The sequence below is a fragment of the Euleptes europaea genome, chromosome 5 (assembly GCF_029931775.1).
Source record: "Euleptes europaea isolate rEulEur1 chromosome 5, rEulEur1.hap1, whole genome shotgun sequence".
NCBI lineage: Eukaryota > Metazoa > Chordata > Lepidosauria > Squamata > Sphaerodactylidae > Euleptes > Euleptes europaea.
In genome coordinates this window covers 26,981,583-27,008,812 of record NC_079316.1, presented here as the reverse complement: position 1 = coordinate 27,008,812, position 27,230 = coordinate 26,981,583, and the positions used below count along the sequence as shown (strand labels likewise).

The following is a 27,230-nucleotide window of genomic DNA, read 5'->3' as shown; positions in this document are numbered from 1 at the left end:
GAATTGGCTCCCGTCCATTTGAGCAAATTGGACGGGGGCGGGTAAAGCCTCTGAGTCGGCTCTGAGGGCAGCAAACGTGGCTTCGCTTATGAGAGTGCGACAGCAACCGGAGTCAATTAGTGCTTTGACGGGGATTTGTGGACCTCCGTTAAGTTGTTGTAAAACTGCATCTACGTAGACGGTGGAGTCCACTTCTTTGATTTTGGTAGGAGCATTCGGTTTGATAGGAAGATCCTGAGAGGTCTGTGGAGATGCTCCATTCACCACAGACCGAAGCCGTTTTTTGATAAGTCGAGGGGAGATTCCAGGTTTAAGGCTGGAGAAATCCAAGGGTTTTCCTCATCCGAAGAGGGAAAGCTGTCCCCCAATGGGGCACTTGTAATCCGAGACCCGGCGGGGTCGTTGGAAGCAGGCAGGGAGGCTGGGTCCCCGGCATGGAGTGCAGAGGGTGTGGGCCTTCCCGGAGCTGCGCTGCGGGTGGCCGCGGTGCCTCTGCGTGGTGGACGACCTCGGGCGCGGGTTGTCGTGCTGGGACGAAATAATTCCTGGCGGCGTGGGCAAACGGCTGCAAAGTGGCCCATTTCTCCGCATGTAAGACAGGCACCCCTCTGAAATCGGACTTCACGTTCCTGGAGCGGACGTGGGGGATTTCGTGGGACGAGCAGTGGTGCCTTGGGTTGAGGCTTTTGGGTGCCCTTCTCCTTGTGCTTTTGACGGACGAGAGAAATAAAGCGGCGGCGGCTTTCCACTTCCTCGGCTAATAGGATCCAGCCTTCGAGGGTATCGGGATCGCCCCGCATGTAAGACCAGTTCAGAATGTCAGGATGCAAGGCTTCCCTGAAATGATGGATTAGGGTGGTCTCGGGCCAACCTACAATTTTACTTGCCAGTCGCTGAAATTCATCGGCAAATTCCCGAACTGTAGCAGAGCCTTGTTTTAATTGTAAAAGTTCCGTTTTGGCTCTTTCTCCCAGGAAGGGGTCCTCAAACCTCCTTCTCAGGGCAGTCATGAAGTTGTTGAGGGAACGAATCGCACGAGAGCGGGTGTCAAACTGGAGGACCATCCAGTCAGCCGCTTTGCCTGTCAGGAGGGAAGCTACGTACCGCACCCGGCTATCTTCCGTGGGGAAAAGTTGACCTTGTTCTCGCATATAACTGTCCACTTGATGCAAGAAACAAGGCAAAGTCTCAAGAGATCCGTCATACGTAGTCCTCAATTTGAGTTGCTTCCAAGGGCCGGGCGCGGGCTGACCCGGTTGCACGGGTGGTCCGGGCGGAGGAGCAACAGGAGCTCCAGGAGGCAAGGGTGGAGCAGGCACATTAGCAGGTGGTTGCACGGGTGGTCGGAGCGGAGGAGCAACAGGAGCTCCAGGAGGTAAGGGTGGAGCAGGCACATTAGCGGGTGGTTGTACGGGTACCGCCTGACCCGGTATCGGAACGGGCTGTCTCTGAGCTATCAGGGTTTGTTGTAATTGCCTGTTCTCGTGAAGCATAAGTTCCATTACTTCTTGGAGTTGATCCACACGGTCGGAGAGCTCCCGATTCTGGGCTCGTAAAAGATGAACCTCCTCACTTGGGCCCCCAGTAAGATGAGGCTTACTGGTTCGGAAGCTCGTGGCCCATTGAGAGCTATCCCAATATAAATCCTCGTCTTCAGACTCATCTGAGTCTCGACGTCGGTCAGCCAAACGGCGTGCGCGTTGGGTCGTACGCGACGGGACAAACGCCGGGGAAAAGGTGAGACCTGATAGTCCCAGTACATAGTCCTTGGGGCGCGTGTCCACGTTCGCCTGATTCCTTGCTGCAGCCGCCCTGGCTGCTTCCGCCGCCTCTCTCTCTCTTGCGACCCTAGCCGCTTCGGCGGCTTGCTGATCCGCAAGAACTTTGGCGTTCTCAAGTCTTAGGGCAGCCTCTGCCGTAATGCGCGGCAAAAGTTCTGTCTCGAGGAGCAAGAGTATGGGGTCAGGTTCCCCGCCCAGCAGAGGTTGTACTCGAACCGCCAGTGCGGATGCCTCGGCTCCAAACGTCGGGGTCAAAACTTGAGCCAAGGTGGCTACCGGGGTGTCCTTTGTACATTCCACAAGGAGAAGAGCGGTGCTAATAGCGACTCGCTTGGCCTCAGCCTGGCAGCTGGCCGCATCCGGGATCAGGGAAAAACCCTCCGGTGGGGCTCCCGCCATGGTAGAAAGAGTTTGTCGAGAAATAAGATTATCCAGAAGTCCAGTTAATATTTGTAAATCCTCAGTCGCCAATCGGGCATCGTCCAGTAATTGATCCAAGTCCTGAAGATCTAAACGAGCATCAGTATCCTCCGATGTTAACATCCAGAGACGTCCTGTAAGAGATTGCCACTGCGCGTGTACCAGTCCCCTCAAGCGGCAAACCTCTCGGTTCGTCCGGAAAAGTTCAGCAATTAAGTCCTGTAACAGAGTAGGGTCCTCTGAGAAGGGCTCCAGGGTAGTAGATCACCTGGAGAGCTGCACAGCTCCCATCCAAGTGGCAGGCGAACCCCCCTGGGCTCCAGCCTGGCTAGGAGAACGGTGAAGATGTGGGAGAACGGTGAAGATGTGAGATAGCTGTCATAATGTCAGCCCTTGGCCCACAGAACCAGAAATCACCACAAAGTCGTATAGAGTCCAAACAGGTGGATTTTACTGATCAAATAGGCATACAGTGCAAACGAATAAAATGACAGCTATGAAAGGCTCACTAGCTGGGAGATATTATAAGGCAGGAAAGGCGGGAGATTACACGCAGGAATACAGTTTCCCAGGAGCTGAGTTCCCAGGCTTAGGCTTAGGCATGCGACCTTGGGGGGCAGACAATACAGCACAGAGACAGAGGCAATAACGAAACCGAGATAGCAGCCTGACACAGAGGTGGTTTGCCGTTCCCTTCCTCCGTGTAGCAACCTCAGTCTTCCTTGGTGATCTCCTATCCAAGTACTGGCTGCAGCCAACACTGCTTAGCTGTCCAGCTCTGATAAGATGGGTTATTCAAGCTGCTAAATGACCCCAAAAGGTATCCCAGGGCTAGGATAGGATCAGAGTTACATTTAACAAAATATCCATCCCTTAATCCTTATATTTCCTAAAATAGTTGGAAAAGTTATTTCAACAAGAAATGCTTGGCGTCTTTCAAATTTTGTGTGTTTTGTCTGCCACTTTCTGATTCAGGATGTTGGAGCAACACCCGCCAGTTTAATTTACAATCTGCTGGCTGCTGGTTTGAGATCACTTTACTGTTGGTTTGGTTAGTTTTACTTGGGTGGGTTGTTTTACTTTTATTTGTAAGTTGCCTCTGGAGAAGCATAGACTTTTCTTTAAAAAAAATAAGCAATTGTTCTCATCTCCCCCTTCCCCGCCCCCGCCCGTCTGAATAGAAGGCCTGCTAGAATTGGGAGCATGGAAAAACAATGATCAACAACCAGCAACGTGTTTCTTTAAGAATGTGTCTGTTTAGAAGAACAGGATAATGCAAACCCATCAGATCATTTGAGTTAAATAGTGCACATCTAACGGGGAAAGTATATCAGTGGATATTATACATGATAGCTAAACAGATCCTCCATGTTCATAATAAGAGTGCTTCTGAACACCTGTTGCCCAGGAGGGGAGAGCATGTAACCAGTTATCGCCTTCAAAGCTTACTTGTTGGTTTCCTGGATAGCTGTACTGAAAACAGAATATTCAAGTAAATGAATCTTTTGTTTGATTCATCAAGGGCTTTTACAATGTTCTTGTATTCATAACTACAATTTAAATTAAAGCTGACTGTTTCATATGTTGCATCATCATATCAATGTTGTTCAGGCATTGCGAACACAAATGTATATTTTACCTCATTTTGAAACTCTGAGGCAATTCAAGCATTAATTGAACTTTCTCCTCTCCCCCATGCCCCAGAGCTGTCATGGAAGTACGGCATCATCAACTGTTTTGTCTAGGAATGTTTGAGTCAGGGGCCGACTGGGAAGGTTTGCCTCATAGACCTGACCTGATGCTTCCCAGACCTTTCCTCATTGCTGCAAGTCAAACACCAATACCGGCACTGACTTGGACCAGACACAGGATGCTGCTGATGAAGTAACAGTCAGGAGGCTCCTAGACAGACAGCCCTATATTTTAGTCCTTTGATTAAAGAACTCTGCTTGCCACATCAGGCCTCTTTAAACCAGTCCATTCTTGCTTTGAATATCCAAATAAGGCATCTTTCAGTTCTTCTTCACACTGCCCAAATAATACAGAGGTGCTCCCTAGGGGCTGTGACCTGAAGTTATCATTATTCACCCTTCTTTCTTAAAGCCTTCATGATAATTTAGAACTAATGGCGTATATGTCATATCTACTGCTAATAAAGTTAGTATCAGCCTAGGATTTCCATTTTCACTTCTTCAATAGTATGTGCATTGATGTTTATTCTTAAACACAGAGACACTTTCTAATATACAGTTTATGAAACCATTGGGTCATTGTGAATGAAAAAGTGTGAGGTGAAAGTTGGCTAATGGATGTTTCCAGTGGCAAAATGTTCAATGGATGAGTTATTCCAATGTAACGAAAAGAAAAACACCCAATTCTAGATCTCCTTATCCAAATCTCCTGGTGATGCAGTAGAAGTCCTGAATTGCTGCCTGCCTGCTGTAGTTAAATAGCTAAGAGTGAACAAACTGAAACTAAATCCTGACAAGTCACAGGTAAGGCTGGCTGGGATGGCAGAGATCTTGAAGGACACTGTGTCTCCCACTTTCATTGGGGTTCAGCTGATCCTTGCTGACTCAGTCAAGAGCTTAGGGGTTAAACTGGATCCAGCATTACTACTGGAGAAGCACGTTAATGCAGCTACAAAAAAATCCTTTCTACCAAATTGGTTTAGGTTGGAAGATGACCCTCTACATGGCTGATCTGTAATGCACTTTACAAACGTCTACCCTCAAAGTCAACTTGGAGATCTTAGTTGGTGCAGAATGCCACAGCTTGGTTATTACCAGGAGCTAGGCAGACCATGCATATTATCACCATTCTGTAGTCCCTCCTCTGGTTGCCCATCAGTTACTGTGTTCAATTCAAGATTGTTTCAGAGGGTAGCTGTGTTAATCAGCAGTAGAACAGCTAGATTTGAGTCCACTAGCCCCTTAGGGACCAAAAGGATTTTCAGGGTATATGCTTTCAAGAGTCAAAGCTCCCTTTGTCAGGTACCTGGTGAAGGTATTTGGCAAAGGGAGCTTTGACTCTCAAAAGTGTATACCCTGAAAATCTTGTTGGTCTCTGATGTACTACCGGACTCAATCTGTGTTCAGTTCAAGTTATTGGTTATCACATACAAAGCCCTTCATGGACTTGGGCCCTTGTATCTGCAGGACCACCTCTTCTGCTCTGCCACACCAGCTGAGCAGAGCCTTCAGGCAGGTGCCACCCTGCAAATGGGCAAGATCAAAACCTACCCACACAAGTGCAGTATATGCTGTGGCCCTCACCTAATGGAATGGCCTGCTTAATGAGGTTAGGAAAGCTCCCACTCTCCCGGCATTTCGCGAACAATGCAAAACAGAATTATTCAGGAGGGCATTTTTACAAAGGCAACCGGGTTTAATTATAACAGAGTTGGTTCAGGAAGAACGCTTTAATAAAGAGAAAGAGACTGTGGACTGTACTATTGTGTGTAGTATATGCAATCTGTTGCTCTATGATTATCCTATTATCTAACTTCTGCATTGTTTAATATGGTATGTTAACAATTTCACTTTGTTTCCAGGTTGTTGACCTGGCTTTAATTTCCTCATGCCAATCCCTATTACTGCTTATTGACTATCCCATCCTATTGACTGCCTTCACCTACACTGTCTAATCCCCCTTGAGTCTCAGTGAGAAAGAAGAATGATAAACAGCGTAAACAAACAAAAAGTATATCATACCTGACTAATCCACTCAAACCACAACTGAAACAGTCTTGATTGCCCGCCTGGTTGAACTCTGAATCTGATAGTGGACTGTATCACTATTCTTAGTGGCTTTTGATTCTATCAACTATGGTTTCCTTCAAAAATCTGTAGCTGGGATGGACTTCAGTGTTACTCATTTGAAGTCTTTTTTGTTGGATAGTTTCCAGAAGGTAGTGCTTGGCCTATATGATTTGACAGGGTTCCATCTTGTCTCCCATGCTATTTACCATCTATAAGAAACTGGTGGAAGAGGTTACCCCGGCATTTGTAATACAGTGTAATACCCAACCCTAATTCTCCTTTCTAATTCTAGAGATAAAGTGGAAACATGTTTGAAGGTGGTGAAGGGCTATGGGCAGATAAACTGAAGCTTAAACTACTACACAAGACAGTACACTGTTAGTTGGAAGTAGAGATGAACTGTGTAGGTTTACAATTAGTTCTGGATGGAACTGTCCTCCTCCAGAAGAATTAAATTCACAATCTGGGGATACTTAAGGATCTGGTTCTGCTGCTTGAGATGCAGAGGTTTCCACGACTGCGTTCCACCTGTTTATATTTGCTCACTTGTTGGGGGCATTCCTAGAGAAGGCAATTTGATCACATTTACTCATGCCTTGGTGACACCAGGATTGGATCACTGCAACATGTTTTATATATCCAGGATGGACTCTGAAGAATGTTGGAAGACTAACTGGTATCAAAAGCAACCAAGGGTTTTTAATTGGGCTCCCCTGCAGAGATCACATTTTACCAGTATTGGGCCAAGTGTACTGGCTGCCAGCCTGTTTCTTGATCCAATTTAAAAATTTTGGAACTCCCCGCTCCAGAAAAATTGTCTTGCTCCAAAATATGATCACTGCTACCACTGATGTTCAAATTCCTACCATTTGTATTTTGACAAGATGATACTCAAGCACTAGATGGGTTATCAATACCGATATGTTTTTGCAAGTAGCCTTGTTTGAACTGTGGAAATTCAGAATTGAATGAAATATATTTTATAACAGATGGGACTAAGTGTTGTGGGGAAATTGCTCTCTTTTTGGAGTCAGTGTGAGAGCCACTTCTCACCTGACTTTCCCCAGCAATCCAAATGAAAAATGGGTTGTTGTGATCCTTTCCTGCATGCGCCACTTCCATGCATCTTGCCAAGTAAAGCAACATTTAAATATACTTGCACAATTCCAAACTGACGTGATGGATATTTTGTATTCATGTATACTTACTAGAGAAGAAAACATGCGAGAAGTTCTCCTGAGATTTCCCTCTCAGCAGGAGTTCTGTCCAAAGACGACTAACAAACGATGTTCTGAAAATGTTGTTTTTGCAGCAAACAAAACCCACATCCATCCAACACTGAACCAATTCTCCACAACACTTATAGCAGACTCGCCCAACTTGTGACAGGCCAAATTGAACACGTCCCACCAGCCATCTATGGCAACTTTAAAAGGTCTTACGAAACCTTCTGTTTTATTGCCTCCTGCCGAGTGCCTCTCTTGCACAATACATGGCTATGTGTAGTATTTGTGTTGGTGAATTAGAAGTTGAGCAAGCGTCATTTACAGAATGCCTGAGGTGTGTAATAATGCTGGAATATCTCAAACTGGAACTAGTTTCCATTAGCAGGTATCAGATGCGTCATTCATGTTAGGGATGCGTCATTCATGTTATGGATGAACTGATGCAGCCTTTCAGTTTATTTTATTTATTTTATTTCTATCCCACCCCCTCCCCCAGGGCAGCTAACAACGTATAACATATATGATTAAAATCCAATAAATAATAAAATTAACATCAGATTAAAATTAACATAATATAATATAATCTTAAAACCCCCAAGGTAACACAAATGTTGCCATCACCATTTTTATCCTGAATATTGCCATCATCATTGGTTTGGGTCTTATTTTTGTTGCTGTCACTGGTGATTTTGTTTTGTTTTTCTTGTGGCATTTTAATGCCATTTATAAGCAACTATGCAATTGATGCGGGATGTGGAATGGTATAGTGTAGCCCAATTGCATCAGATCTCAGAAGCTAAGCTGGGTCAGTTCTTGGAAGAGAGACCTCCAAGGAAAACTCTGCAGAGGAAGACAATAGCAAACTACCTTTGCTTAATCACTTGCCTTGAAAACCCCACCTGGGATCACTATAAATCAGCTGTGACTTGATGACGCTTTACACACGCAGTTGATACACAAAAACACATACATTTTAGAGGAAAACAGAAAATAAAAATGTTCTGGGTTTGTTTCTCACAAGGGTAGCGCTAACTCAAAAAGGGAATATTCACATTGAACTAGTAAATTTGTGAACTTTGGTGTCCTTCCTAATTTACATGTGGACTGTTGGGGTTTAAGAAGATGAATACCCTGCTTTGAACTCTGAGATTGGCATAGGAAAAATAAATAAAAGACAGGATTATTTAACTCTGCAGAACCAGGGTTAAAAACAGCCATTCGGTCCCACACTCTCGTAATCCTTGACTATTGAATCAGAGGGCTAATTGTAAATGTTACTTCAGTATCAGGATGATTGATGAAAATCTCTTTTGCATGGCAGCACATGTGTAAGGATCTGGTTGCCACGTGGATCACACAGACTGTTTAGATGGCACTCACGTCATGCCATAACTAGACGTAGCATGACACACACGTCCCCCGCAGAAAACAGCAGCATCACATCTCCTCTATCTGTTGCTCCTCAGACAATATCTAGACAGAGGAGTGGGAGGGGGGAGATTCAGATTTGCAGTTTTCAGTGGCAGCAGCAAGGCACAGTGCCCTTCTGAAACGGCCTGTTCCTCACAGAACTCACAGGAGAAATTTCTTCAGTACATTACACAAGTATATGTGGGCACTGAACAGATTTTTGTTTAATTTACGTCATTTATACCCTGACTTCTTCTCCACTGAGGACCCAAAGTGGCTTACATAATTCTACTCTTCTCCATTTTATCCTCACAACAACCCTGTCAGGCTGACAGTATGTGACTAACTCAAGGCCACCCAGCATGCTTCCATGGCAGAACAAGGATTTGAATCTGGGTCTCTCAGATCCTAGTCCAACACTATGACCACTTCACCATGCTGGTGTAGTGAACCAAGAACAAAGTGTAGGTTGAAATGAGCTATCAAAAACAGCCTGCTCTTTTACCTGTGAAGTGTTTCACAACAGTGGAACAAATCTTAGAAGAACATAAGAAAAGCCATGCTGGATCAGACCAAGGCCCATCAAGTCCAGCAGTCTGTTCGCACAGTGGCCAGCCAAATATGAAGTTGATGATTTTGAGCAAGTCACTTCCGTGAGCCTTTGTCATCTCATCTGTAAAATGGGGACTACACTGATCCATCTTTCAGGATTGCTGTGAATGTAAGCAAGACAAGGGATGCTCTGGGCTAACATGGCCTCTCTCTGTGCAGGAGCAGGCTTCCATAAGCTGATTTCCTGCATGACTGAGGTCCAAGGGTACAAAAGGGTGCTGCATGTGAGCTAAAAAATTGCATCCAGCATCTGGAACTTTGTGAACAGTGGCCTTCCCTGGATCACACCTATAATTAGGTAATCACCAGTTTTAGGGAAATGTGGAATATGTTCAACCGGTGGTTGGCTGAAAGCACTGACTGGTGTTTTTTTTTTAATCTGGCCATCCTACTGCAAATGGGGCCTCTTTGCAATATACAGGACTGTTCTTCACCCCACTCATCATTTTAGCGGGCATTTTCCTAGTAAATGACAATACGTTTGATAACACAACACATTGAAAATTACCACACTGTAAGCTCTGAGGACATTTAATTTTGGAACCTAACATTCATACAAAAATTACAACAGTTTGGTATGTGCTATAAGATTATTCCAAAAGAAGACTTGAAAATTTTGCAATTTATTTATTCACTCTGCTTTTTATCCCTTAGGATGACCAATGGGTGATTATTATTTTAAAAAAATCTTGTCTCAAAAGAGTTTTGCAATACACAAGAACAGTTTTCCATTGTTTCTCCAGTCAATTTCCTAGTTAATCCGCCCATCGGTTCAAACTTTTAAGGTTTGGGATTGTGCAACCTCCACGCCTCCCCCTCCTCACAACTCCCATCCAAAAAAAATTAATAATAACCAGAAGCACTCCTATTACAGCACCAGCACTAGCATTACTCATTCATTCAAATTCAGGCGCTCTCACAGTTATATTTAAGGGCTTCTGTAACTCCGTCTTATAGAATCCTCTCTGCTTGGGACTCAGTAGAGACCTTTCATTCGAGGAGAGGCTGAAAATTCCAAGGAAACTGCTCATGAATCCTACTACAAACAAAATGTTTTCCTTTCTATTTATATTTTTCTCTCTCTGGTCTTTCTCATCCCAGAATGAAGACGACTACAACGATGTCTTCTACCTAGATTTTGACAATGTAATAGAAATTCCTCCAACAGAAGAAAGTAAGTAGGAGTTGTGGGTTTGTTTGTTTTTTGCCTATTTCTTACAGTCTTTAAGTACAAGTTAGCTGTTTGTCTAGCAGCAAAAGAAAGAGCATTCAGAGACTGCAATATCTGTTCTTTCTCTGTTGTAAAAACCGTAGCCAGCAGATACAAAAATAGAGGGGTTAGTGTAACAAGACCCTCACTTAGCCCAGCAGATTCCTCAGCTCGTTCCTCCCTTTTTTAATGCAGAGGTTGAAATAACAATTGCTGCTTTTTCAACAAGTCATACCTTTCTCTTACTTTCTGGGGAAATCACTGGTGCTTTGGGAGTTTGCAGACGGTTTGAGAAACACATATCCTTTGAAGCTGCGCTATTGCTTAAAGCAAACAATCAAGCAGAGAAATGTGGTATAACTGCTGCTATATGTTCTACTCTAGCCGTTTCCTGCGATTGTCAACGAGAACACACGGAATGGGACAAGCTGTTCATTATGCTTGAGAACTCGCAGATGAGAGAGAGCATGCTGCTCCACTCCCTGGATGAAATCCTTAAGGTGGAGTTGCAGAAACTGAGAGGTGAAATGCTCCAGTTTGTGGAAAACATTTCTAGCCTTTGCATCGCGTCCACTGAGCAAGCCACCTCCCAGATTTCAAACCAAGTGGACCGGATGCTGGCGAGGAAGAATGAAGAAGCTGAGGACCTCTCTGGGATGCTCCATGAATCAGAGCAAGGCAAAGTCCTCCAAGAAATTCTACAGCTGAGTCGAAACGTGTCCAACCGACTCAGCAATCTGGAGCGTGCTTGGCAGAGGAAAACAGAGCTGGATATTCAGCAGAGGGGCTTGACCGAGAAAGACTACATGACAAGAGGAGACAATTTCATTCTGAACTCACTCTGGCAAAAACTGCAGGAAACAAAAGCTGAACTGAAAGAATCCCACAAAAAGAAAACACAGAGGTTGCTGCCAATTGGTAAGTTAAAAACTCTGTTTGACACGGTCAGGGCTACTAATGCATTTTACATCTGTTCCCAAACAGCTCTGTTCAGAAATTGGGTGAAAGGCTCTCACCTGGTGCCTTGATTATACAAGATATATACATTACTGCAAAGACTGAGTGGGAACAGTCTTTACAAAAAGACAAGCCCAAGTTATACAATATGGTAGCCAAAGAGGTACACACAATACAAAAACAAGCTAAACCACGGCATGGTTAGGACTAGATGTTGAAGGAAACCTCTGCTTGTGTTTGTCTGTGTAAAGAAAGGTTCCTGAACTGGTCCAAACACATTTGGAAGCCCTTAAAGAATTGTTGAACATATTTGCAACATCTTGTTGTCTGCCATGTGCATAGCCGCAGATTTACACACTTATTCATACTTTGCAAGAAACAAAACAAAATGTCGACCCTGTTTCTTTTCAGTCCTGCCTTTTCTCCCCTCCTACTAACCTGCCTCCCTCACCGCATTCCTTGGAGGCTGCTTATGTGCAGAATGTGACCCTGTGAGCCTACTGATTATGTCAACAGGCTATTCATCAACTCTCATGCTTCAGGGCATAAATGGATTCTCCACAGGGGTTCAGGAAGGCAAAATAGCTTTCACCCTGTGTAGTAAAAACTGGGTAGTGGATACATCACAAGGATTTTCTACCTCTCTCCTTGGAAAGACCACTGCTTTGATATCCCAACTCCAGCAATCATTCATAGGTGACATTTTAGATGTTATGATTCAAGCTACAAATTAATGAAATGACTAATACCTTTGAATTTCAGCCTTATTTCCCCCCCCACACACACACACACACTTGTTGCAAAACCGGGACTTATAAGATGACTGTAGGTTAGGGTTGCCAGGACCGAATTTGCCACTGGCGGGAGGTTTTTGGGGCGGAGCGTGAGGAGGGCGGGGTTTGGGGAGGGGAGGGACTTCAATGCCATAGAGTCCAATTGCCAAAGGCAGCCATTTTCTCCAGGTGAACTGATCTCTGTTGCCTGGAGATAGGGTTGCCAGGTCCCTCTTCACCACTGGCGGGAGGTTTTGGGGATGGAGTCTGAGGAGGGCGGGGTTCGGGAGGGGAGGGACTTCAATGCCATAGAGTCCAATTGCCAAAGCAGCCATTTTCTCCAGGGGAACTGATCTCTATCGGTTGGAGATCAGTTGTAATAGCAGGAGATCTCCAGCTAGTACCTGGAGGTTGGCAACCCTACCTGGAGATCAGTTGTAATAGCAGGAGATCTCCAGCTAGTAACTGGAGGTTGGCAACCCTACTGTAGGTTAGTATGGTCCCTGACTGAAGAAATCCAGAAACATTACTTAAAAAAAAGCAATGCAGCAGAAACATTAGTGTAATAGGGCCTTTTAGACTTAACCACACGAAATGTGCAAAAGCTAAACTCCGCCTGCTCTGTGACGTTAATGCTGCAACTGAAGGAAGTTTTAGCTTAGCAATGCCTGTCTTTGGTCTCCGAAGGAATAGCTGCCTGTGATGCTGCAACTTAAAAGCTGCTTTTATTTTATTTCAGCTTCATTAGGGCTGAAATGTAGGCAGATGGCTAAATATCCTGTGTCATTTCTTATGCATGACCACATCTCACTAGGTGAAAACTCACTGCATTTTTTAAAAACATGGTATAATAGACTCCTGCACATCCAACCAAAAAGGTATGCATGGACTACCATCAACACTTAAAATCCTTTCAAATGTATTAGACTGGAGAAAAAGTTCAGCTTTATTAAGCATTCTACGTTTTGTCTTTCTGTTGTAATTTCTGGTGCAAAACTTATTTCCATTACAACAGGATATAAACATGCACATCTGTGGTCAGGTGGAAAGATGTGCTCGCTAACTTCGGCAGTGCTAATAGCGACACAATAATCATCCTGTGCTCTTTCCCACCATTCTTATGATCTTTTGAGAAATTATTCACACCCCTCTAATTATTTTAATAAGGTACAAGAAATTATTAGTGGCTCGCTTCTGTTGTTTAGAGCTTGTCTTACTAAAAATGGAAACATCAAGTTAACACTCCGTTGTAGCCCTCTCTCTTTTTAGGATACATTCATGAAACAAAAGAGAAAGAAATTCATGTCGATCCCAGCTGTGCACATTTGTACAATAATAAATGGTATGATCCAACCAAAGGTAAACCAGATTCACTCAGGGATTGCAATGGGAGAATTATGGCATAAATGGATATTGTGGACGATGTGTGGCTGCAGCTGGAAGCAGCAACTCCATGTCTTCTCATACTCTCATCCCTGTAATATTTAGTAATGCAAAACATGACATCATCCCATTGGAAGTTTCCCCACCCCCACCAGATTTCATTGACTACCTCATGAGTAGAGAGAAAAATCACAACACAGTGATGTCATCATGTCACATGTTTTGCAGCTCTAGATATTGTTGGGGGGAGACAGGAGGAGGAGTTGTGGGAAACACACACCGGCTGTAATGTACAGCTCCAGCCTTAGATAAATACTTACATTTTTTTCCACTGAAGTCAAAATGTTTAATTTTGGTTGGATTTGTGCTCTACGGAATAACGCCACTGACTTCACAGAACCTGTTCTTAATCCACAACAGAATCATTTGGTTTCATATATTTTGATGGGGGGGGGGGAGTCATGATTTAATTATGAACAAGAAGAGCAGATTTTTAAAATACTCCATAAATCCCTGTGGAAATCTTTTCTAAAAAGAATTTTCAGCAACTGGTTTTGATTTCTCACATAACCTGGATTCCTGCCAGGTTGACTCAGAAAGGGTTTTCTAATTATATTGTTACTGGTCTCTTATGAAGCTGGTTTTGATTTTGCTTACTCCTTGATAATAAAGATAGAAATTCTGCTAATTAAAAAGTCATTTATACATAGAGCTCTTTGCTCTTTAAACAAGCACCCCTGCTGAACCACCTCTCTCTGTCTAGCTCTAAATGCTCAAAATTACTTAAAACATTCAGAGAAGTTCAAAACTTAACAGCCTGTGACCAGCACAATAAGCAGCCCAATAAGTAACTGAGAGTGGTGTAGTCACTCCCCCCATTATATCCCCATTATATCCTTACACCAAGCCTGTGAGGCAGACTGAGATGATGACTGTCCTGAATTTGTATGGTTACATTCATGGCTGATGCCTTGAACCTAGGTCTACCCATCCTTGGTCTCCCATTCTGCATCATGCTAATCGAAAAGGAATTGTTCTTTGGTGCTAATATACCCATAAGATCCAGTCCTTATGGCAAAAGTCACCATTATCCTGTGAAGATTATAAATAGATGATTATTACCTGTCTTTTTCTGTGTCATAAGGAAGCCTAGTAATAATTCCACCAAGAAGTAAAACTGCAAGGGAGCCTAATAATATTTTCATCAAGAAGAAAATCTGTAAGGAAGCCTAGTAATAAGACAAACAAAAAATCCTACCATTTATCAGGCCATGAAAATGTATAGTTTTATTGCATAGAAGGCAGCCTCATAAAAACTCCTTACTCACTTTAAAATAATGGGGGGCGGTGAGTTCCCTTACTATGTCAAAAGTAGTCATAGGAATCTGGCAAAAAACTCTCATAACTTGACTAATGTACTGACCATAAGTACTAATGTACTGACCATAAGTACTAATGTACTGACCTAAGAACTAACACCACCAATAGTGTAGATCTACCCCCTTTCCCATTGATTGGGCTGCAATTGCCTTGTTTCCCCTTTGTAAATCTGTAGTTATAGGTAACTGGTAATGTTTTTTAGGCCACACTGCATATTTGGGACATTATCTAACAATATGTAACAGCTTGCATTTATGTTTATAATGAATTTCATCTGTGATCAAACTGGATTTCCCAAGCTATGGCAGAATACTCTAACCATTACATGAGGCCAAATGGCACATGTGGAAGTTAATCAACTCTTTTTCTGTTAACAGCGGTATCACTGTGTTTGTTTTTTTCTTGATACAATATTCCATGAGAGGAGAACATTTACAATAAAAAAGGTCATAGAGCTGTAATTAAAAATTGTTTCTGGTCCAAATGCTTTTAATTGCAAAAAAAATTATGAGAGCTGCTTTGGAAGGCTCTTTGGTGCATTGAGTATTATATTGTGTATATATTTAAATAAATATATAAACAGTTTCCACAGGATTTCTGCAAAGCCAGTGAGGTAAATGTAGGAATAACATGGGAGTCTGGGCTTGGGTTGACTACTTAAGTTGGCGGTACAGAGGAAAGATTAGGGATAACTTTGAGGCTGGGTGGGGAGGGTTAAATGTAGAGTGTGGGAACAAGCATAGAGTTGGAAAATGCTTGGGTAGCATATGCCCTTTGATTTCCAGTTTGATTTTGGAAATTCATTGGTCTCTGCCTGATCTGCCTCCTAGGTGGGAAGTAGGGTTGCCAACCTCCAGGTAGTAGCTGGAGATCTCCCACTATTACAACTGACCTCCAGCTGATAGAGATCAGTTCACCTGGAGAAAATGGCCGCTTTGGCAATTGGACTCTATGGCATTGAAGTCCTTCCCCTCTCCAAACCCCACCTTCCTTAGGCTCCACCCCCAAAATCTCAAGGTATTTCCCAACCTGGAGCTGGCAACCCTAGTGGGAAGGGGGCCAACCTTGCTCACAGCAGCAAAAAAAAGTGCCATGATATGGTGGGAGGGGCTATCCAGGATTGGTGGTGAATGCTGGAAATATGGCAGTGCAAGGGAACATGGTGATCCCTTGGTGAGCACTATTGATACTGTGCCTACATATGGAATATTTAAATACTTAGATGCCCATGCTCTTTCGGTTTCTGCTTAAATCTGCAGGTAGTAGAATCCTTAAGTCAAGCTTAGTTTGCCAACCCTATGCATTAATGAACAATGTGCATCAAATTGCTTATTTGTCCTATAAACTGTGTATCTAAGACTTTTGCTGATTGGAAACAGAGGTTCCTAGAACCATGTGAACAAATTATACTGCCCTACAGTTATCTGAGATTCACATGAGACTTGTAAACAATGTAAGGGGTTGATGATGTCTTCTTTCTTTCCTTCTTTTTTTTGGCAGGTTGTGAGACAGCTCTTTTATTCCCAATGCGTTCCAAAAAGATCTTTGCGAGTGTTCATCCAACAGTTGGAATGATGCTCTCTTCCTTTACTGCCTGCATGTGGGTCAAAGTGACTGAAATGCTCGACAAAACTATTGTTTTCTCATATGGAACCAAAATAAATCCCTATGAGATCCAGCTTTATCTTAGCTATGATTCCGCAGTTCTGGCTGTGAGTAGCGACTTGAACAAGATAGCTGCCCAAAATGTCATTTCCTCTGGACAGTGGACTCACTTTTGTGGCATTTGGAATTCAGTTAACGGTAATGCATCATTGTGGGCAAATGGAAAGCTGGTCAAGGCCTCCTCAGATATAGCCAAGGAACACATCATTCCAGACGGTGGAATTCTGCAGATTGGCCAAGAAAAGAACGGCTGCTGTGTTGGAGGTGGTTTCAATGAATCTTTAGCTTTCTCTGGAAAAATAACTGGCTTTAATATTTGGAACAGGGTCCTAAGCGAAAAAGAGATATCAAGGCAGAGTGAAGAAGAAACATGCAACATCCGTGGTGACGTAGTTGGTTGGGGGGTTACAGAGATTCTGCCTCATGGAGGAGCTCAGTATGTTTTCAGTTTCTGAACAAATGGAAAAAGTTATCCTTCAAGACTACATGGACATATCAAGCACACAGTGTCTAGCAAACCAGAATATATACAAATCTGAGGGCTGATATACATAATATGGCCTCTACAAAGGGGTTGCTCTAAAGCTCAAAGTTTTGTGTTGCTTGTGGGAAATTGCCTGATCCATGAGGTGAACCAGGGCATACCATGAGCTGCCACTCAACCATGGTTCACAAAGAAATTCCTAAATGAGATTCTTCTTGGTGAATGTAGCAGAAAGCAGCCACAGCTACCTTACTACAGGTTCTCTGTTTATTTGTGCTATTCAAATGACCCAAGTGATGCCAGAAGGAAGAGCCGAATGAGTGAGTGGATGGGTAAACAGTGTTGAAAGATGGTTAGAAAGGAGCTTTCGGCAGATGACAGTAGCAGCTATCAGAACAACCAACAGTTGCTGGGAGCCTTCTCAGCATTTCAAACCTTATTCATGGGCTCCCAGATAAACCAGAGTGAAGAACAACAGCCCCTGGGAACAATTTAAAATGGCTTCTCTGTGGCAGCAGTATTGTGAGCATTGGCGCTTACGTATATTTTGAGACGAGCCAGTACATGCAGTTCTAAATTGAGGTATGGATCCAAACACTGTCTTAGCAAAAAAATTAAAAAATTAAAAAATTGAAACTTACTCAAAGGTGCTTTTGAACATACTGAAGAAATACATTGGAACAGTCATTTTTAATACAGAGACTGCTATTACTCTAAACTGGTTCTATAGACATCTGAGATTAGATTTTTGTTTAAGAACATTCATCAATCAAATAACTATACAAAAATGGCTAGAACTTTTATCTGCAGAGCAAATGTTATACCAATTTCTGGGGAATCCCATTTGTACATGTTATATAACTAATGTGAATTTTACAGAAGAGTCATGAAGTAATAGGTTTGGTTTGGTTCATTGTTCCTGGTATGCACACCTGAATAAAGCTAGTACTTTGTCCAAGATATTATTTATGCTGGAGTCAACCTAGCTTTCAGATAATTAGAGTTTTTCTGCTGTGTCGTTCTTTGAAGAGGATACAGCTGTATTATATTGTAAATTGATTTTGTACTAATTTTATTGAAATTATTTTTATAAAATTGTACCATAAATAAAAAATTCTTTATGAAAATTGCATTTTCTGGTGGGTTTTTCTTTCAAGGTTTGAATTTGAAAGCAAGACCAGCATTTCCCTTTTGCACTGTGTTCCTCCCCCCTCCCTACATATTCTTCACTAATTGCAGAAACATTTCTCAAAAACAGATCTTTTAAATCTGGGGGCTGAGAAGTGGATAATGCTTTGTGGCCACATTTCAACATAAGAATTAACCACAGCAAGCATACTGAAATCAATGGGATTAAACATGCTTAACTCACCGTGCAATCCTGAAGGGGGGGTGAATGCCCATGGGGGCCGGCGTGACCCTTACACTGGCGTCCAAGCCACTTGCATTGTGCCAATTGGCACAGATGCTGGCATTAGGCCAACTTATGCTGGCCTTCCTGGACTGCGGTGACAGTGTGGCCCTTGGACACCGGTGCAGTCTCCTGCCAGCATTTGCCCAGCATAACTCCCCACAGCAGCATCCTGGAAGGCATTCCCCAGGCGTTCCTGGGGGCGGAGCTGCCTTTGGGCAGCTTCCTAACCCCTTTCACCCCGGGGAATGCTCTCTCACACTGTGGCATTGCTATGTTGCTATTTTGCTGGCGTAGCCTCGCTAAAGGCAATGGGGCAATTTTTCTATGTCTTCTTTTTAAATGGAATTTATTTACCTTTCTTCTGGCTGGGAAACCTCACAGGAGCGGCATGGCTGCGCCGTCCATGGCCACCGCATATCCACCACCCCTTAGGATTGGGCTGCCCATGTTAGATTGTAGCCAATCCTGTTACTGAATCTTTGGCCATCCCAGCCAAACTTACCCTGTGAAAATACAGGAAGCATCAGGGCCCCCTGCAGGTCCCATGCAGGGGCTTTCCCTTCAAAGGAATAGGTAGTATTCTCTAAGTCACTTCTGCATTTGACTAGGATGAATTCAACAACGTCTGAAGTTACTCATAGTTAAGTAAGGCTAAAGACAAAGTGATCTCCAACACTTATCTCCTTAGGTGGTTTAAGATGGAAACCAAATAGTGCAATCCTATCCCACAATGGTTTATGCATCACAGGAAAATACTAATATGCTAGCATCCTCAACTATTGCTTCAAAAGCAGCAAGGATAACATCTGCTCAAGGGCAGGTTGCCAAGCCTGAGCAGCAACTGGGGGAAAGTAACAACCCACCCTGCAATGGAGGCTGCAGCATCATGTCACTTCCAGTTTTACCATAAAGTTTCCCATGATTCCTAGAGCTACCTGTGCTACCTCCATTTTTTTTATTGGAAGTGACATGATGCCACAGCCTTCCCCATATTCCCACCCACAGCCTCTCTGCTGGTTGCCAGGCACCCATAAAGGCAGCACACACAAAAGCCCAGCTCTACAAGCTGCTTTGCCAATCCTTTCATTTTAATAGGACCTTACTGGGTTGTGCAACTCTCTGGTCTTAATCATACTGTTGCAGCTCTCAGGACCACACATGGAACCCAGTTAGAAAATAAACCATTGAGCGACGATACAAGTATTTACTGAAGAGAAGCAGATGACAGATCTGAATCCAGTTTTCCTCTTCATCCCAGACAATTGATTAGCACAATCATCCATCAGTGGTTCTGTGCATTCCAAGCTGGAATCCAATACACAGAATCCAATACACAGAATTTGCACAGAAGGTTTCTTATCTAGGGATACATGCATGGAGGACTACTGCTCCTAGATGGATCAGGGTGATGGATCATATACATAAAAGTCAGCAGATTTCTTCCCCCTTTTATTACTCTCCTTTTGTTCTTAAAGTGAACCCAAACATTTCTGTTTCCTAAACCTTACCAGATCATTGTGAAACTAATAATTTCTGGAATTCCTTTCTCAGGCATCCAGAGCAACATCTGGTGGTAGAATAATGTAAATGCAATGATAATGTAAATGCAAGGAAATATAGGAAAGAATTAAATAGAATTAAGAGCTCTGAACTACTTTTAATGAAACATTAGATTACTAACTGTGCTATAATTACATCTAAATAATTTCAAGGATGCCCCATCCAGTTGACTGCAATGACTTCTACTGTGTAATCTACCTTGAGTCTCAGTGAGAAAGGTAAACTATAAATAATGTTCATAAATAAATAAGTAGAGAAATGTATGAAAAATTATTCAGTACTGTTTAGCGATGATAAACCAAAATAGAATAAATCTGCTTTACCTTACCTTGCATGACACTTTTTACAATTGTTTCTGTGTGCTCAGCCAGTAGATCTGCTTGGCTGATGGCTGCCAGGGAAAGATAACTCGACATATTCCTGCACAGCTCTTTGTTACCCCTTTGCAGGAATTTCACCGCCACTGGGACAGCCAGGGCCATAATGGGAGGACGGTTGTAATTCTGCTGGGGGAAATGGTGGCACCAAAAAAAAGGGGGGGGGGGAGAAAAGAAACTAGCAAGTGAAGAAAGTAGTTATTACAAACTATCGCACCAGACTGGGGACTGTCCAACCATTTGGCTTGGGCTGTGCAGCTTCTATGCTCGCCCTTGTTCTTTTAGGCCAAGCACAGGGCTTGTATAGCTCTTAAACATGGTGTTCCAGGCATGTCTCTTTAGTACTGAGTCCTCATGTTTTATCACAAGGGGCTACAGAACAAAGGGAAGGGACTTCAGTGGGGTATAATGCCATCGAATCCACCTTCTAAAGTAGCCATTTTCTCCAGGGGAATGTATCCCTGTTGCCTGGAGATCAGTTGTAATCCCAGGAGATCTCCAGTTGCTACCTGGAAGTTGGCAGCCTTATCCCAGGGGTAACTCCATTCCTTTCCAACCAGGGCTGGTTCATATCACAAAATTTGGGGCTACTTGGGGCTTTGTGAGGACAAGAGCATCACTTTTGCAAGTTCCTCTGCATTCTCAGCAGCAACATGAGCCATACAGGCAATAGTCTCTGTATGGAAGCAGCTTTTGTTGAGTATTCTCACTTCTAACTGAAATAAAACTAACCCTAAAGCTTCAACATCAATATATCATCCATCCACTGTATCATTGGCTGTCACTAGCAGGGATGGGAAAATTCACAAAGGAATGATGTCAAGTCATAATGTAAGTTTTACAATATGTAACAAAAAGACATAGGAATGCCATTTTGGGTACCAAGCTTATATTTCTTAAAACATGCAGTTTTTTCGCTCTGACTTTTCTAATAACTTTTCAAAATGCTCTTACCTGCAAAATGCAGCTCATAATATCAGATGCAATTTTTGCATGCGGTGTGTCTTCATCTTTTCCTGAAGGTTTCAGGTTGTGCTCCAAGCACGACTCCCAAAGAGCAACAAGGGATTTTCCATGTTTCTCTATGGATTCTGTCTCCCTGATAGCTGTGGTGATTCGAGTGATACAGATTTCCACGACTGCCTGGTCATTGTCGTTGGTTTGGTAGTCCTGTTTGAGACAAAGCAATTTGTACTCAGGCAGCATCAGAATTAATCAATAGACCCTTCACACTTATTATAAACTTACAGTTTTAAGGAGAACTTTCTATTTTCTTTCTGGAATTTATGGAGCCAATTAGAACAACCAAACTTTTTTCTGCAGACCATTTCTGTAGTGTTCATTCCGAAGTGTCAAGCCAAGTGTCAAGTGTCATATGGCAGATGTGGCTGCCATACCTAAACCTAGATCTGATGGTACGCTTTCCAGCACTGGTTTCCTGGAATCAATTTGTCTGTCTATATAAGGCAAACCTTGTTTTATTGCGCTTCACTTTATTGCGCTTCACAGATATTGCATTTTTTAACAAGTCTATTGATGCCATTTTTCCAATAGCATGTGCTCACTTTGTGTCTCGGTGTCATTTTGGTAATTCTTGCACTATTTCAATCTTTTTCATTATTATTACAGTACCTTTTTTAGACCTAATGCTCTTGCACACTTAATAGACTACATTATAGTGTAAACATAACTTTATATGCACAGGGAAACCAACAAAATTGTGTGACTCACTTTATTCTGATATTCACTTTATTGCAGTGGTCTGGAACCAAACCCAAAATATCTCAGAGGTATGCTTGTAGAACATTTTATCCCAAGGAGTTCAGGGTGGTGTATTTAGTTCTCCCTGCCCCATTTAACCCTCAGAACAATCTTGCGAGATAGAGCCGGTGACTATCCCATGACATGCAGTGAAATTCACGGAAGTGTGATGATTTCGGCCTCCCTGATTCTAGTCTGATTCTCTAAGCACTACAGCCCACTTGCTGAAACTGAAGTTCCAGGGCTAAATGGATGCAGCAGGCACCGTTCTATTACCCAAACAGGGAAGGATGACTCCTAATATATCAGATCTGGCTAATCTCAAAGCTTCATAATGCCTGCCAACTGGTACAGCACATGTAAATTTACACAGGGATACGATAGAAGCAGCACCTGTAGCTTTAAGAAATGGATACCCTCTGATATCTCAGTGCCTATTGTGGGGGTTGCTCTGACCTGGATGGCCCAGACTAGCCAGATCTCATCAGATCTCAGAAGCTAAGCAAGGTCGACCCTAGCTAGTACTTGGATGGGAGACCACCAAGGAATACCAGGGTTGCTATGCAGTGGAAGGCAATGGCAAACTGCCTCAGCTAGTCTCTTGCCTTGAAAACCCTACTGGGTTGCCATAAGTTGGCTGTGACTTGACGGCACTTCACACACACACACACACACACATTGTGGGGGTTGCTAGGCAACCACAACAATGTTGCCAGCTTTCAAGGGGGAGGGGGGCCTTCACAGTTCAGTTTTGGCCTGCGGGCCACCACTGCTCCTCTCCCTCCTGTCCTGGACAGAGGACACATCGGGGCCTGATCTGGCAGCAACCCTCAGGCGACTCACTACCACACAACTTCCTTGACTTACCTGGGCCCTCTCATGCCACCTGGCAACTCACTACTGTTCAACAGCGGCCATTGCATGCAAGACAGTGTTCTGGAATGGTGAGGGTATCAGAATAGAATCTGGGAGAACGAAATTTGAATCCCCACCCTGCCATAAATGGGTATGTTGGACCAATCACTCACTCTTGGCGTAATCTATCTCACAGGGTTATTGTGAAGATAAAATGGAGGAGCGAATGATATATAAGCTTCCCCACTGGGGAAGAAAGGGCAATGTCTAAATGAATTAAATAAATAATAAATAACACGGATGACTAGAGGTAGGAGAGAAGGCTGGTGGATGGGAATGAGAGAAGGAAGCTGGGAAAGGGGAGAAGATTTGGGGGCTGCCAGGAGAAAGGAAGAGGAAATACTGTCAGGTGGGGGAACACAGGGAGAAATGAGGTGCCCTCTTCCAAGTTCTTGTAAGTCCCCTACTTATCAATATATCTCATTTTCATCATGGTCCCATCTGCAGATACTTACATCTGCACATCAGGGCCATACAGAAAAAAGGGATTTTTGCGGGGGGGGGGGGACGACAAAACTAGGGAACACCCAGGTTGGCAGAAAAATCTGAAAAGTTAAAAAAAATGGAGAGGATAACACTCCCAAACAAAGGAACCACTGTCTGCATTTGCATAGGCAATATACACTTACCATGAGCAGGAAGGGAAGGACCTCATGTACCCAAAGGCAGCTGAGGTACTGGCTCAAGCACCATCACCTCTCCACTCCAGGTCGGTGGTGGGGGAGGAGGACTAGGAGCTGCTACCACCCTCCCACCACTTGTGCCAGGTTGGTGGGGTAAGGGGTCTGGCATCCACTGCGAGAGCTGCAGCATTCCCTCTGCTACCACCACGTGAGCAGAGGAAGCAGTGGCCACACTGAAGCCATGCAGTGCAAGTAGCCAGCACTAATATAGGAACTTGGCAAGTTCTTGCCTGTCAATCACAGAGGAATTTCCAACACTTTTTCTAGCCCTGACCAGATTTAAGCTCTATGAAAGAACCAGAAGAAAGAACTGTGAAGGAGGGCAGGAGAGAAAATTAACACAAGCCAAAGCTCATCATGGATATATGAGCAATCTCTTCTATATATTTAATTCCCAAGTGTGCCCCCTGCCTGCGGACACCGGGAGCACAGTGACCCCAACAGGTTTTTCTGTAGACTTGGGGAGCCCCCTGAGTGTGCAGAAAAATCCAAAAAGTTTTATGAAAATAAACAGGGGGGTTAAATCCCCCCCAAACTAAATAACGCATGCAGATATCAACAATTTTCTAAGGCACCTTTGGGCCAGAGATAATGCTTGCATCTTCCAGCATCTGAATAAGAAAATTTGTGAAATCATAGTCCACACCAATTATGTATCGCTGCTGCCCTCTAGTGGAAATTAACTTGTAAAAGTTATTTTCAAAAATCCATTCATAAGAGCTTTTTATTTAGTCACGTTTTCGAAATGCTTGCTAACCCAGACTGAGGGCCAAACGTGATGAGATCTATGAATAGATCTTCCAAATCTAGGTAAGGCCATTGTGGGAAGAGGAGGTCCCCTTTCCCCTATGCTGTTTTGTCCCAGCTCAGAGTGGGGCAAATAGCAGATCCAAGAGTCTTAGGTCAGGAAAAAAACAGTGCTAAGGAAGTGTGTAAATCCTTATTCACCCATGCTGCAGTATCAGTCTGAACTGGCCTTTCATGAATGTCTAGTTTGGTTCTGTGAATGGATGCAGTGTACAGAGAAAATCTGTTAGAGATGGTACAGACAGTAGCTAAATTGGAAGCATGGCAATCTAAGTGCTGTACTAATTCTATTAGGCATCTAATCCTTTTCATAGACTGGGCAGCATCAGCTGATACCTCCTTGGGGAGGAAGGTCCTTCAATAGGTTCTAACAGAGTAAAATAATTAGTTTGAGAGTGGTGGAGTGTAATGGGTATTGCTAGCAGGCACCTATCTTTTATAGCTACTGTGGTTTTATTTCTGCTATTTAAATTCTTAAGAGCAAGAGATTTTTTATTATTATTTTTTTAACACAGGGTTCATTTCCCCCCCTGAGCAACTGTTCTTTGAGCTGATAAAAAACAGTAAACCTTTCAGCAAAATTAGAATGTTGTTCCCAGGTAGGAAAGAGTACATTTTAGTGTTACTGTACTGAGAAACATTTATGTCACAATCCAATGTCACAACAGACCCCTGTTTGTTTGTGATGGCCATGAACTTGACTTGTTCGCTGTGCACACCCTCTTCGTCCCTCCTTCTCTCCCCTACTTTGCCTTGCTTACAGAAGCCTTCAATTTGCTATACATTCTAAACTACAATGTAAGACCAGTTTAGAATCCCAGTTTACGGGGAGGGGATCAAGCTGTAGTTTGCCCAGTCACCTGCATTCAGATATCATGGTAAACTGGAAGCTGAACAAAGGTTCAGGAAGTTTTCAATCATGCTCAATGTTCAAGGGGAGAACCGAGGATGGGAATGTGCGAGCTCAACAAAAAAGCTGAGTCTGAACCAATAGTGAAGATCGCTGTGACATCTGAATTCGGTCCATTTTAATATGAGTGACTGTTTTTGAGTTTGTATATCCAAAAGCAAGTGCGTCTTTGAAGAAAAGTATCCCATAAAATAAAAGCAGAATTTTAATGAATTGGGTTGAGCACAAGAAGTTGCCAGGACTTCCGCTAGGGACGCTGATCTGAGCACCACATCTCTCGGGGGCTCCCGAGGGAACCAAGAATCGTTCAAATCTGGGGTGCAATCCTGCACCCCTACCCGATCCTAAACAGTGGACCGGGAAGTAGGATTACCCCTGCTGCCTTTAAGTGTGGTTTTGACCCTCAGTTTTGCTGAGAGAGCCTTCGGACAACTCTCGGAATCCTGGATGAGGTCCCGCCGGCCTGAGGGGAAAACATTGCCACGAACGTCTCTTTGGAATTAGGCTCACATCTCCCCTATCTATTACCATCTAAGCAACAATACAGAAGCAAGAATACCTACTCTTCTAGTAAGTTACAATCTGAGTAAGTTACAAGAATCCTTTTGTTTTACCTGGATCTGGAAGTCTTGAAGGAGCGAAAAAATACCTATTGAATCCGTATCTCCCCATCTGATGTTTGGATGACTCTTTGAAAATTAAAAACACTGGATAAACCGACAGGATTTTTATCAAATTGATTGGTGGGTAGACATAACAATCGGGACTCTCTGAATGACGTTACAGCCACCAATCAGAGACTGAGATGTGCAAAGGGGAGGGAGGAGGAGATTCCCCCCCATTTCCGGGAAGACACTTTTCTGAGTAAACAAGTCTTCAAGCCACGTCTTATCCGGAAGCGTCTGCTACCGTCTGCTACCACGAGAACACCACGGTATTTGAGACCAGAAGTGTGGCATTACTGTGTAACTGGCAAATATCTCCCAAGTTCCTGGGCAAAAGGAAGTAAGGCAGGCTTGTGACTTTATATCCTGCCTCCCGCAACATTTCTTCACTACCCACAACATAGGAACTAGTGATATACCTATCTGGACTTTACCAATTAAATTTCAACAGAACTATGAGAAGCAGCAACCATGGAAAGTGTGACTAAACAGATGGATCGACTACTCTCTCTGACAAACAATATCTACAAACTTTTCAATCGGAAACTGGATGAATTTTGGAAGATCTCAAGGATATAAAAGACCAAGTTACTACATTGAGATCCGAGATGGGAGAAGAAAGCTCTCCAAATGACAAGCCATCAAAAGAAGAATTAAATTCTGCTAAGGAGTTGGAGAGCCACAATGGACAACCAAAGGCTATACATCTGCAAGAAGAAATTGAACCAATCCAGTTGACAACCATGGATTTGAACGTAAGAGACTTTGACTTTTGTTTGTATAATCTACCAGATGAATTCTTCAATGTTAACTGGGAGAACTTAAAAGGGCGATAAGCTGGAAGCACCGGGATCTTTTTCCTCGCCTTAGGGATGGAAGAAACCACACTGAAGATTGTCTATCACTCGTCAATTTCTGCAGAAGGAACTGCACTAACAATTTCCAAGGATGCTCTTCGACGTTTAAAGCTACTGAGAAAAAGAGGAAGATGTTAGAAATTCAGAATAAAGAGACTGGTTCAAAGGGTCTAGATTTTTTGGGATTTAACTAAAAGGGACTGATTAATGGCTTGGCTT

General features: G+C 43.3%; 2 protein-coding genes across 2 annotated transcripts in view; one reads left to right on the top strand and one right to left on the bottom strand.

Annotated features, from left to right (window-relative positions):
- VEPH1 (ventricular zone expressed PH domain containing 1) overlaps nt 1-27,230 on the bottom strand; it is a 144,849-nt gene that overhangs the window by 116,337 nt on the left and 1,282 nt on the right. The window contains exons 2-3 of the mRNA XM_056850194.1: nt 21,368-21,583; nt 20,365-20,539 (exon numbers count right to left, since the gene is read on the bottom strand). Of these exons, the coding sequence (XP_056706172.1) occupies nt 20,365-20,539; nt 21,368-21,583 (391 nt within the window). The remainder of the gene's footprint in view (nt 1-20,364; nt 20,540-21,367; nt 21,584-27,230) is intronic.
- On the top strand, nt 10,240-17,040 carry PTX3 (pentraxin 3). The gene is made up of 3 exons (XM_056850195.1): nt 10,240-10,384; nt 10,805-11,338; nt 16,414-17,040. Exons 1-3 carry the CDS (start codon nt 10,240-10,242, stop codon nt 17,031-17,033), a joined length of 1,299 nt encoding a protein of 432 aa, XP_056706173.1. The 3' UTR covers nt 17,034-17,040.

What these genes read in the sequence shown, in the direction of transcription:
- PTX3 (XM_056850195.1), top strand. Translation starts at nt 10,240, where the DNA reads ATGAATCCTACTACAAACAAAATGTTTTCCTTTCTATTTATATTTTTC. An exon ending in AATTCCTCCAACAGAAGAAA is followed by an intron (nt 10,385 to 10,804) that starts GTAAGTAGGAGT and finishes GTTCTACTCTAG; the next exon opens with CCGTTTCCTGCGATTGTCAA. An exon ending in ACAGAGGTTGCTGCCAATTG is followed by an intron (nt 11,339 to 16,413) that starts GTAAGTTAAAAA and finishes TTTTTTTGGCAG; the next exon opens with GTTGTGAGACAGCTCTTTTA.